This window comes from Phragmites australis, chromosome 2, assembly GCF_958298935.1.
Source record: "Phragmites australis chromosome 2, lpPhrAust1.1, whole genome shotgun sequence".
In the NCBI taxonomy this organism is placed as follows: domain Eukaryota; kingdom Viridiplantae; phylum Streptophyta; class Magnoliopsida; order Poales; family Poaceae; genus Phragmites; species Phragmites australis.
Genome location: NC_084922.1, coordinates 47,936,081 through 47,949,345, shown reverse-complemented (window position 1 = coordinate 47,949,345; position 13,265 = coordinate 47,936,081). Strand labels below are relative to the sequence as shown.

At 48.3% G+C, this 13,265-nt stretch overlaps 2 protein-coding genes across 2 annotated transcripts; one reads left to right on the top strand and one right to left on the bottom strand.

Annotated features, from left to right (window-relative positions):
• The first annotated feature begins 2,035 nt into the window (after positions 1-2,035).
• Positions 2,036-3,848, top strand: LOC133909401 (uncharacterized). The gene is made up of 3 exons (XM_062351821.1): positions 2,036-2,311; positions 3,262-3,606; positions 3,707-3,848. Exons 1-3 carry the CDS (start codon positions 2,136-2,138, stop codon positions 3,846-3,848), a joined length of 663 nt encoding a protein of 220 aa, XP_062207805.1. The 5' UTR covers positions 2,036-2,135.
• A 5,347-nt stretch (positions 3,849-9,195) lies between these two features.
• LOC133908291 (uncharacterized) lies at positions 9,196-10,542 on the bottom strand. Its single transcript, XM_062350284.1, has one exon. It carries the CDS (start codon positions 10,540-10,542, stop codon positions 9,196-9,198), a length of 1,347 nt encoding a protein of 448 aa, XP_062206268.1.
• Between the last annotated feature and the right edge of the window lie 2,723 nt (positions 10,543-13,265).

Below are 13,265 nucleotides of genomic sequence, written 5' to 3'. Positions count from 1 at the left end.
TTGTATTTTTTTTAAAATTATTAGATTGGCTCAAAACTCAAAAATAAATAAATCTAAGATTCACCTCACCTCATTCAATTAAAGAATAAATGATCTAAAACTATCCACTTGTTCAACTTTCTGTAGATATCTGGTGCTGTCAGACTGGACTTTCTCTTTTTCGAAAATGTTTTACTACCTTTATTTTTGGTTTTGTTCCCAGCAGGCACCAGGTCCGGTCCATGCTGTATCTAGCTTCTGAAGTTTCTATAAATTGCCATGAACGTACTCTGAAATGCGCATCTTTTTCATCGACCAATATGCATGTCTCTACCGGCAGCCGACTGTTCTGACTTCTGACTTCGTCTATGTAAATGACACCGTTCATCTGAGTCTACCGTTGGCCAAGTGAATGAAGAAGATGAACAAGAAACCGTGGTCAAGAATTTTGCGTTGATGGGTGAAGTACTGTATTCGTCTGGAAGGCGAAATTAGGACGAATTTTAGACCTACTGTTCTCACATCTTAGTTTAGGACAACTGTGCAAAGAAAAAGCATGGGCCTGTTCTCTGTTTACTTAACTCATAGGCCTACTCTTTCTGGCCATGGGTATCTTGTTTCGATTTTTTTATTTACTTAACTCATAAGTTTCTGTCGCCCGTTCTGGCGACATGAGTATATTTGCAAAATTTGAAAACGTCTCTCTCTCTCTCTCTCTCTCTCTCTCTCTCTCTCTATATATATATATATATATATATATATATATATATATATATATATTATGTCCATAACTAGCTCTGGATGAATAGAATACGGGTGATTCTCATATATCTTTTAGAGATATATATGTATTTATAGATAAAAATTCATACGCCTGGATTCCGGCCCAGACAATTATTAGTTTCAGCAGCCCATTAATCTACAAACCCGAGAAGCTTAACAAGCCTCGTTTGTCTTTGGATGTGCGTGGATTCCGGCCCAATGCCTCAAACGGAACTTGTTCGACTCTCCAAAAAAGACCCGTTCTCCATGTTGTTTTCTTGGGCGTCGCGCGCCGCCTCTGCCCCAACTGACACGTCGCCGCTCGCCGCCACCGGGCATTGCGCTGCTGCGCCGAGGGAGCTCGGCCGCCGCCTCGGGCCCTCGGCAACGGCAATTGACTCCAAGCCGCCATGAAGCTGGTAAGCAACTAAGCACCAAAGTTTCTCTCTCAATCTTTGATTAAACGTTCAGACTCTGACCCCAGCGTGCGCGTCTCCTTGCAGACCTGCTTGTCCACCAGCGGCGGCGGCGGCGCTAGCTACCACTCGTCGACGAGCCATCTCCTGGAGCTGGAGGGGCTCCGCCTACTCCTCGACTGCCCCATCGACCTTCTCCCCGGTGCCCCTCGCCGGTGATGCGGGGGGGGGGGGGGGGGGGGTTCATCCGCGCGGTGCCGCGCTACTGGTCGCCGCCAAAGCAGGCGGCGTGGACTCCGTTGCTCGTGTCGTCCGCGACGGGGATGCTTGGACTCCCCTTCCTCACCCGGCTCCCTGGCTTCGCAAACACCAAGGTGCATCCCTTGCCTCTTTACCTAGCATACTAGGTAATTGTTTAGGTTGCAACTCAATTATGTTTGGAATTTACTGGCTATTACATTTTTTTTTTGTTAGAGATGTTATATGTTTAAAATTTTAGTAGAAGTATTAGCTTTATTCTGTAATCCATGGACATTCTGATCATCTGGAAGAAGGAACCAGTTGTATGCATAGCCAAATAGTTTGTACTTGCTCGTTTGTTTTTACTTCAGTTTGCTAATATCTATGGAGTTATGTTCGTTGTTTCAACAATAACGAAAACGAGCTCGCTCCTGCAGGGGTACAAAGGGCATGTTCATTGGCCTTTACTCCACTTTGCTGACATTATCACCTTTATTGATAGGTGCTAGGCCGTAAGGCACGAAATGAAATATATTGGTGGGAACATTTGGACTTGTGTCTTTTTCTCTTAAAATAAGAATGGGAACATGTTTCTCCTGTATGAATAGAAAGGTATATAGATATATGATGCTCAGTGTAAAGTGTTATATGAGATGAGAACTTAACTATCTTGCAGTTATTTATTGTTCTGTATGGGTGGTTTATGTGACAGAGGTAGCAGCGAGGATTGGAAAGTTAATGATGGGGGAGCTGGTAGAGTTGCACCATGAGTTTGTGAGGTACTACGGGCCAGATACGGACGGGTCACCCAAGTGGATGGAAGGGGAGAAACTCAATGAACTCCTGTCAATGTTGCAGAAGGCAGTGATTGAAGATGAGCGAAAGGAATTTACTTCCCTGATGCCTCTATACAGGTCCGTTGCAGAGTCATATGCCTGCTGAATTGCACATCAACAACTTTTCTTCCTGCAAAACAATTGATATGCCGGAAAGCTTAAGATAAAGTGCATATGTTTCCTTAACCTTTAATATAACTGAAAATGGTTAATTAAAGTTTGTTAATCTTAGGAGTGTGATAGGAGTGAATAATATCCAACCATCGTATCAGCTTAATCCAATGCGATATGTGTTGGTAAGGAATTTTGTCATTCAAGCAATATTTTTCTATCAGATGTGAATTCGAGCCTGATCTGAGGGTGATACTCATACCGGAATTCGATTTTAATGAAATAATATCAGTAAACAGAAAAGATAAATGCAGTCCATCATATATCAGTCAAAAGTGTACTTATTTTTTAATAAAAATATCCATTGAATTCATGGCCTGTCCAAATTATACTCAATTCACAGCAAAACAATAGAAGACCTAACGTTAGCTTAATATTATTGCCTGCTGGCATAAATTTTGTGGAACTTGTATGTTTTTACTAGACAGGTAGCAAAGTCGAAAATTTCAAGAAATATTAATAGATACTGAAATTTGATGTGTATGTATATATGGCAAGTTGGTAACACCTGACTCATTTTTTAATTTAAGTGTTACTTGAATTAAATCCAGATTTGATTTTTAAAATGTGAATGCGAATCTGATCCCATCATTTTCAACTGATTATGTTTGCACCCCAGTCAATCTTAGTCTTGGGCCATTATTTTGGTCTTCGCCACTTTGGGATCCACATGCTTCCATATGCCTAGTATGTTAGTTGCATAGAAATGTAGCTGTTTACCTCCTGCAAAAAAATCTATGAGATTGGAAAATTGACTGTCTAGAAGATTCACTATTCAATGACGTGATCACTAGTTCATATCATTGCTTTATTATCATGGTTTTTCTTGACTTAATTATATTACATCTACTTGGCAGTCCAGCAAACATAGAAGAATGCATGCAGAAAATCCAGACTGTCAAATACAGTGAGGAGGTTTTCTTCAATGGCATCTTGATGTTGAAGGCATCTAGTTCAGGCCTGGAACTTGGCAATTGTGCCTGGACAATAAAAGGTCCAAGAGCTAGTATTACCTACCTGCCAAGCTCAGTATTTGTGTCCGCTCATGCATTAGATTTTTATTACAGCTCTCTGAAGGAAAATGATGTGATTTTGTTTTCGGATCTCTCATCTTTGAACTACATGGATGAGGATAATGAGAAACTGAATGAGCATGCAATGGATGAAACAGACTCTTTGCTGTGTCGCAACTCAGTCTTGAGGTGTGCCAGTGTTCCGCACTTCCGTTGCATGAGTTACATGTGTAATTATAAACCTTTGATGCTTTCTTAGGGATGAAGTGTTAAACTTAAAATCTTCCAGGGATGATGGTGTTGATGTTAGAATTATCGGGGCCGGCACATATAATACAGAGAGGTGGTCATATTATGGAGAGGTGGTCATGTTGAGGCTCACCATATTTTTAATAGAGGTAGAGGTGGAGCTTTTCTATCTATATATGTAAGGACTCTATCTTATTAGGTATACATACATAATAGACTGTTAATTGAGATTAGCTTTAAAATTGAGAATGTTCTTTTACGTGAGTCTATATAAGAGTTAGGTTTTGTCTTTTTCTCTTTTGGTTGTGCAATCGTTGTAGTTTATTCCATCCAAATGTTAGCGTGCAACGATGAACGGGAGAGCATATATCTAAAACCCTCGCTTTTGAGATCTTGCACCGAGAGATAGCGAATAAGTTTTTTAGGAAGCGCTCCACGCGACTGCTTAAGTTCTTCACCACGGCTCGTTTTTTAGTTGCTCAGGCGCTGCCGACTGTCATCATCAACAAATTCAACGCGTCATTAGCAGGATTGATCATGTCGTCAACAAAGTGTAACCAACATCTTCAGCAACCTTCACAATATAGGATCAATACGTAAAAAATATGTTACTCGTATTTTATTTTCTGTGATTCATAATTTTGAGTATAGTAGATCTAGTCATATATTGTGCTTTCGTATATATATCTAGATTATGCTCTGATGATATGATCATATCAGTTTATCAGTTTCTGCTCGTGAATTATTTATGTATTAAATTAAAACTAAATGTCTCTTATTTTCTAACAATTCAAAAACCTTATTGTTGGCACTTAGTTTTATTAATAGCTGGATTTGTTGATGCATTGAGGCCAGACAAGTTTTCTAGTGTTTACTTTAAGAGATGGCAAGTTAAGGTCACTCTGTAGCTAACAGCTATGAATGTCTACTGGGTAGCGATCTGCTGTCGGAGCCTCTGAGCTTTAATGATCTTTCGTCGGCAATTTCGGCGTGCACGTTCCTTCCCATCTAGACGAGCAAGGGTGACGCTCCGACGCAAGTTATCGCAAACTGTGTCCAGTGCCACGACCAACTTAGCTTCTGTTTTCTCGGCGAGGGGGGAACCCTCCAGCATAGCTTTGGTCTCAGCGATAATGTTGTGGCACTCATCCTTGATCTGTGAAAAGGCTCTCTTTTGATCCATGTTTGTTACAAGAGTCTGAGCTGGCTCCTTCGTCATTTTGGAGTAGATGGTACCCTCGTGTTGGACGATGACCATCGGCGGGAGTGTTCCGAACTGCAGGATCGTGGGAATCGAGTTGCGGGCAGGGATGAATCCACCTGCAGCCACATCGTCTCTTGGTTAGTATTTTCCCGATGATTTCTTTGCAAGCAGTACTTGTAGACTCAGGAGACCATCTTGACGACCAGCGCAGCGCAACAAAGATGGGAGGAGAACCATATCCCACCAGGCGTGCCATTTTGTTTCACGGATTCGAAACATGCCATTCGAATTTGTATTACTTTGAGTATGAATATTTGCGGGTGTGCCAGTATATGCAGTGTATACGAAGGAAAGGAGAATGCAATGATCGAATAACATGTAAACTTTATTCATTCGTATCGAAATCATAAAGTACAGTTTCTTTCAATATACATTTTTACTCCACAACGCACACGCTATCTGACTATATAAAATGATCCGATGATTGCTTCGTATTGGTTCTCGTGGCCTCGTGAGGCTCCCCGGTTAATTACGCCCGTCCTCAGGCTACCTCCAATTAAGCTGCGCTGGCGGTTGTCGTATTGATATCGTCTCTGAATCTGCAAGGCTGTAGTCACATGCAACAAAGATCAACCAAAGTAAGCGTTATAAATCAAAAGGCGGTAGAGAACGGGAATAACAGTCTAGCTTGAGCTTTTGGACTGTTTATGTATCCTGGTCATCATCGGCCACGTAGGCCTCAGAATTGTGTATGTTCTACGAAGAGGTGAGCTAGGAGCGCGGCACGACGCATAGCTTCTACCGAAAGCAGCAGCATGGCCACAACTAGGAGCTCTGATGTCGTGCTTGACTCACTAACTCACTCTTCGGACCTCGGATTTGTCCTCATCGACCAATCGAAGGCAACGTGCCACGCAGGCAAAGCCACAAAGGCGGGGTGATAACAGAGGTGGGCCACGAAGGCTCTAGCCGCAAAGGCACATATTCTGATGAGCCATAAAGGCGGTAAGCCACAAAGGCAAGGGTGATCACGAGCCACAGTGAGCGGTCTGGCCTCAGTTTTAGCATCACCGGCCAAGCACCAAGTCACAAAAACGAGAAGGAAATCACTAGGACAGCCACAAAGGCCTTCGGCAATAGTAGCCCGTGGATTTTATTAAACATCATCTGTTTCATCATAACTCATGGCAACCACCAACTGAGCACCAATATCAAAATGATCAAGAAGGGAAGCAGCAAGCAGGTAACAACGAGCCACAACATAACTTCCACCATCCCGCAGAAGAGGCAAAAGGGAATCCTTTCTGCAAAGGGTGCATTCAGTGAAGTAGCCATAGGCAATATAAACATCAAGAGCAGTAATATGATTACCATAGCCCCCCCCCCCTCTGTATTAGCATCATCTTAGCTCAATATCATCATGCTGGCAATAGATCATAAAACCAACAACGGGCAACTGATAGCAACAGCAGCGTCCGGCTAGCCACACAAGCATGCCAACCAACAGAGTCTACCAACCAAGATTACCAAGACCAGACCAAACTATCAACAGAAGGAAGCATCACAACAACTCACTAGACAGAGAGGACACACCAGCGCAGCCGGGCTAATAGTAGCAAGGCGGCACATGCACGGGCACATGGAGAAAACTCCGGCGCGGCCGGGCTAAACAAAACAGCATGACAGCACACACACGGGCACAGAAAGAACACTCTAGTGCGACAACGACACTGTCAGAGGCTCGCCGACTTGGCGATGGCCAGTGGTCAACTGAGCATGGTGCAACGTCGACCATCCTCCCTAACACAGCAACTGACAGATAGAGCACAAGCACACCGACGCGAAGGCCGGGGACAAGCAAGAGCAACATAGTAGCGTGACTCATAGGCACACACACGGCTCGATGGCCAGACATCACAGAGCAGAAGGGAGGAAGCACAAAGGCACGGCCGGAGCACCGGCTACAACGGCACAGCTGGGCATGAGCACAAAGAGAGGAGGTAGGGGAAGCTACGGCCAGGGCTCACCTTGGGTCGACGTCATGGTGGCGATCGAGACGAATCAACAGCATGTTCTGATCAATGATGGGGAAGCAGTAGGGGCGGCGCCCTTCAAGGCTTCGGCAGAGCACAAGGGCGACGGCGCAAGGTAGCGGTGAGGTGGCGGCGCCAAGTGGTAGGGCTCCCACGTGTTCTCCCCCCAAAATTCTATCCCCTTCTCTCGGGCACCCCCTCCCTACTTTTATAGAGGCGGCACGGGGCTCCCACGAGAGGAGATAAACACGAGCTCGATTGGGATTAGGGAGAGAATCCCGGTAGAATCCGGTTGGGGATGAGGACGAATCGGTTAGGGGAAACCAATCCGGCGGCAGTGGTCCACTGCTCAGAGAGGGAGAGAGGAAAGAAGGGCGCTCACTACACGCGGGAGAGGTGGCGGCGCGAGCAGGAGAAGGGCGAGCGGCTCAGGCACGGCGCGAGCGTGGCCGGGGCGGCACGCTCGGGTGTTTCGGCCCAGGGAGCAAAGAGCGGGGGGGGGGGGGGAGGAGAGAGCGGCTCAGGCGCAGGCATAGGCGGCCTGAGCCGGCTCAGCGTGGTGCGGGAGAAGGAGGTAGCCGGGCCGGTGAGGGAAGAAAAGAAGAGGGCAGCTCGGGCCGGCTTGGGCTGAAAAGGAAAAGAGAAAGGAGAGGGGGAAGGAGAGAGCGGGAGGGGGGGGGGGAGCAGGTTGAGGAAAACCGGCCCAGGCCAGAGAAGGAGAGGCCGGGTTGCGCTCTCTTTTTTTTTATTCATTTTTTTGACATATGTGTATATATATATATATATATATGGGTGACAAAATAGCATTCTACACAGACAAAGGAAAGTTAATAATAAGGTAGAGGATCAATAACCTCATCTATGCTACTGTTACTTTTGTTCTTTCTGATGTCTCCAAATATGATATATCCCCCATCTGCAGGAGTTGGATTATTTAGCGAGAGTAGACATAGGAAAGACTATAGTGCGAGAGTTTCCAAAGTAACATATCCTCTAGCTGTGTCAATTCATCATGAAAGCTAGACGAGGCATTTGACGAAATGTTTGAAAAATGCTACGCAAGATAATTTACTGGGCCTGCACAGAACATTTGAAGATAGACTTCTCAATGTTTGCAGGAGCAATGCGATGCTTCTGCTTGAAAGTGGTTGTCGAAGGATTGGAAGGCGTTCCTGTTTATGCTCTGGTTGACAAGCCAGGGGAACTAGTATTCCTGTTCATGCAAAGCTTGTCAGCAGATAAGCCAGGTACTTGCAGGTCCTGCTTCCAATTCTCCACCCAGTAGAGGTCATCCTTATCCTAACCCTTTGTTGACCATAAGGAGAATTCAGTTGTTGTGCTGCTATGAAATTCAATTGTGTATCATAAAACAATAACCTTGACGTTTCTTCCCGTTTAGTAACATTTCCCAATGGCCTCTGCAATTACTCGTGTTGTTTCCTGGGCGTACCACTGATTTCTGTTATGAATTATGATAGTACCCACAATGTTGTCATGGAGTTATTATCAATCAGATTTTGTAACAGCTGTCATCAATCATTTTTTTCTTTGTACAATTCTGAATATAAGCTGTCACAATATGGTCCTTGTTCCTTGGTATTTTGCATTTTGCCTGCCATGACATAGTGCTTGACATAGTTCATATCTAGCCGTCACATGCTCGCACTGGCTGCCCTGGACCCCTGGACGTTTCCCTCGCGCTGGCGATCCGTTGGTGGTTCGGCTCGTGCCTGAGAGTTGCACGATGGTCGGACATGGTTGGCGTGCTGGCGAGCTGCTAGCGAGTGGTGCTGGCGGGCTCGTGCCTTCCACGAGGAGAATGGCGAGAGATAGACGAGCAAGGTGGAACAGGGAAGGGCGGGAACGGAGGGAGACGAGGGGGGTCGGTGGTCATTGGTCAAGAGTGCAAGGTTGCGCAGAGCTGTGCGTGCGAATTTTGGAGGGACAAGGGAGGTATCTCTCGTTTGGTAATTCGACAAGCAAATTCACAGCCTTCACTTCACAAGGCATCTGTGCAATTTAGGTGTACACAAGTCACTAACTCACGATAGACGATCAGTGTGGGTGGATTTACTTGTTTCTTTGTCCAGGCTACTGGCTGATTTTTCCAGACACATTTGTCACTGACTCGATCCTGATACATTCGATTCACAAAAAAATTGCAATAACCAATTTTTTTCAGTCAAAAATAACTTAAAACGGTAATACACGAATTGGTCTAGTTCTAAATTGAAACAAGCATGCACGACGCAATCGATCAGATGCAACCCTAGTGATAATTGAGAGGAGAAATCATTGTCGGCATCGCGCCCGGCGCAGCGCACCGCCCGGCGGCGGCTCGAGCCAGAGCGAGCAGCTCGGGTACACCCAGTACCTGAACGGGAGCCAGCGTCCGAAGTTGAGCTGCACGTGGAACCTGCCGACGAGCTGCATCTGCACGAGGCCGCCCTTGGTCGTGGAGTTCTCCCAGACCGCGACGTCCTCCCGCGTCATGGTCACCTCGCTCACCACCAGGTGCACGTTCCGGAGCGCGGAGTCGCCGGGCCTCTCGTGCAGCGGCGCCGGCCACACCGCCTGCGTCCCGATCAGTCTGCCCTCGAAGTAGAGGTCCAGCTGCATGTAGTGTAGCACCACGTCGATCTTGGTGTTGGGGTTGTAGATGGCGGCGAGGACGTAGAGGTCGGAGTTGAGCGCCAGCCCGACGTTGGGTGGCGGGAGCTGGTCGATATACCCCGCATTCAGGGTCGCAGTGGTCACGCGCAGCCGGGGCGGGTGCGGGCGGTAGAGGAGGTAGACCACCAGAATGGCGAGGCCGATGCAGACCACCAGAAACCAGAAGAGGATGCAGCACGCGGTGAAGCAGAACGCCACCGTCTCCGTCTGCTTCTTCTTCTTCCCCTGCTGGAGGAACTTCGATGACGGCTGCCCCTCCTCCATTTTCTTACCCGACGACGGCATCGTCTGTGGATACTGCTGATGGGCGTCATGCGCATGCGGCGGTGGTGGACTCCCGCTCGGCGGCGCCGTCGTCAGCGTGCTGACGCGCTCGATGGTCTTTGCGGTCTTGAGGCTGCTCCGGCCTAGCAGTGCTCCTCCCGGTCTGGGGCGGCTGCTCCCCGGTGGCAGTGCTCCTCCCGGTACGGCATAGCTGCCACCGCGTGGCAGTGCTCGTTCCTGTGGTGGGGTCCCCTGCCGTTCCTCCTGGACGCCTTCGTACGGATACGGTCCATGGATCTCCGGCTGCTCAATCGCCAGCCGCCGCGGTGCAGCGTAAGGTTGCTCTCGACCCTTCTGCGGCCGCGGCACATAGGACGGCCTGGGTCGTCCTGCCGTCGACTGGGGGGCATCCCTGGCGCCGAAGTGGCCCGGCGGCTGCTCCGCTTCATGGTGGCCCGTTCCCTGTCTTACCTCGAACTGTGGCTGCAGGTAGAGCACACGACCTACATGCTCCCCGTGGGCAGCCATGGCGGCACTAGTGGCAGCGCCATCGCGCAGTACCCCCGGCACAGCCTGACGCTCCCTCTGCACGCTCGCATTGCGGTTGCGGCCTGTCCCTGGCTGAGACGGCGCCGCATTGGCTCCGCGAGCACGGCTCGGGGGCTCGCCGCCCGCCTGTGGCGCCACCGGCTGATTGCTCATGTCTTGGCAAGGCCTAAGGAATACTAACCAATCAAGAAGAGAGAGAGCAAAGGAGGGAAGTGGAATTGGTGAGTAGTGTTGCAATTAGCACTTGGCACATGGAAGAAGAAGCAGAGGAGTGAGAATTTTGGAGGGAAAGGGGAGCAAGGAAGGAATCATTTGATTTGTAACCGGGGCAAGCAACTTACCCATGTCTCTGTTGATTATACTAGTAGTACCACCGGTAACGAGGAATCTTCTGTTGGCATGGCAAGAGGGCTTCCTTGCTTGCCACCCCCCAAAACCTTGCTCCATCGGTGCACTCTACCCGCAACCAAAAATGGCTGAAACAACTGCTGCGAAGGCGCTTTCCGTGGATGAACAAGACATGGAATCGCCATGAGACAGGGAAATCTTTGTTCTTTTCAGATGCTTTGATGCCATTTATGCACAATCTTGCTTACCAGTTAAGGCTGTGTTCATGGTTTTCGGTGAGTTGGTACTATTTACATTGGTGTTTCGACAGAATATCATATCTTTCTTACTGACACCTGAAACCATTTGTGCCAATAAAATATGGGTCAGAGTGATATTTCATCAAAATATAGCTAAATTAGTGGTATATAGACAATTTCCCCGGATGCGGGTGCTGTGATGAGAGTCTAGTGTCTTTTCTTGCCTTTTGGGAGGCCCAAGTAAGGACTGGGCCGTGTACGGTCCACTAACCCAGCCGATGAAGCCCACCCCATGACTCGAGCCAATAGATATGGACTTCTTTCCTCTCCAAGCCAAGCCAGACCATCCAGCACACGGCCTACAACTTGAACCGGCTCATTCCCCTTGCTACTTGAGAGAGAGGTGTCGCGGAAGCGATTGGCTTCCCTCCGCCAATTTGGCCAGCCCCCTTGGCGTCGGATGTGGAGGGTGGTCTGGCCGCCGGTGGTGTGCTCGTAGTTTTTCTAGGTAGTTTGTTAGTTTGTTTTAGTTTGCTAGCGAGGTTTCTAGGGTACGATTCCTGGTGGGTGGCGGCTTTGCTGGAGATGCGACGTCGGTTTTTGGTCCTCAAGGTGGTCTCTGGTGTCAGCGTCCTTGTCGATTTCGTCTCCGGTTATCCCCTTGAGAGGTATGTGTATGTGGTGGTGCTTTTGTTGGTTCTCAGCTGGTTTTTGGTGCCTCGGCTACTCTTCGATGAGATCGTCGGCTTCTGTGATCACATAGGTGGCAATTGTGGGTGGTCTGTGTTTGTAGTTGGTAGTTGGAAGTTGCGATTGAGGGGGATGTATCTATTCCCCTTGAGCCATGTTTCTGTGGCTCAGTCGTTGTTTTTGGCACGACGGCGCTAGGCAAGGTCTTTGGGCCTCCTTCTCCGGCAAGCCGATGGTCGGTGGCTCCAGGTTGGAGTCGAATATGGATTTTGACGATGTTGCGGCCAATGGCCATCATGTAGAGCTTGTTCGTTCAGCATTTCAGGTGCTCATCAATTTGTTCAATGTGCCAACAGATAGATCATTAAAAACTGCAGCTTCTTCATTGAGAAGGGAATCGGCTTCAAGCTACACGCTCGAAGTGGTTTTCTGCCTGTGGCGGCGGTCCGTTGAGCTGCTCCTCCAATTGCCGGCGACGAAGGTGATCGGAGTACTTTGCAAGGGCTTAAATGTAATTTTTATGTTCTATGGGGGTGTCTTAAGGAATGTTGTGTAATCCTTAATGTGATTATATAAAATAGTCCCCGGTTTCTAAAAAGAAAAACACACGGCCTATATTCCGCACTGACATCTCACTTGTCTTTCTCGCCTCCTTTTTCTTCGCACTCGTCGTCTCGATAGTCAGCCCCTCTCTTCCGCTCCCCAAAACTATTTCAAGAAGTAATGCAGTGGAGAGAAGACGAGAAGTGGCTGAGAATTCGGTGGCCTTGCTCCTCCTCATAGGCAGCCACAAATTAGAGCACTGGGGTGTGTATCGTGGGTTCTCTTTTGTTCATTCTTTTGCTCTGATCCCTGTAAAGATGCTGTCGGAGGGTGAACTCCTAAAGCAGAGATCCGGAGGGACCCCCTTTGAGATTCGGCCAAGGGGATGATTCTGAAATCTGTTTTGCGGGTGAAATAAATAGGCGTAAATGTGATGGCAGGTTGAATGGAATGATCGAATGCAGAATGCAGTAAATGCACTGGAGGTTTTTAGATAGGTTCGGGCCGCACTGAGCGTAATACCCTACTCCTGTGTGGATGCTATAAATGCACTGAGAATGTCTCTCAGGGATGTTGCTGGTTACAAGAATATTTGTCTATCCTAGAGCTTCGGTCTCCTTATTCTTCGATGATCTCAGCTTCTGTGCTTGTCCAAGAGTGTTTCGTGAAAGTCCTCCCTTCTCCGGGGAGCCTGCCAGCCTAAAATACTCGCCGGCGGTAGCGTGCCCAGAAAGGGAGGGCACGAGTTCCAAGACGCCATAAATGGAAAGCAACTATCATGGGCTGCTGCAGAAAGTGACGAGGGGAGGGGGTTGAAAACGTGCCTCCGTCCGGTCTCGTTCGTCATGATGTCGTTCTGCAACGGGCGCCGCGAAGAGGGCCCACCGGGCAGCCGCTGAACAGCCCGGCGTGCCCGCTCGGTTTTGTACGTCTAACACAGCAGGGCGGCAGGCGGGGCGCCTTGGACCTCGTGATGTTATCCCGAGGCGCGTCGGATGACGCGGGATGGGACCCGTGCATTAAATGTCCCCACGCCTCCCTACCAGGGCGTGGCAG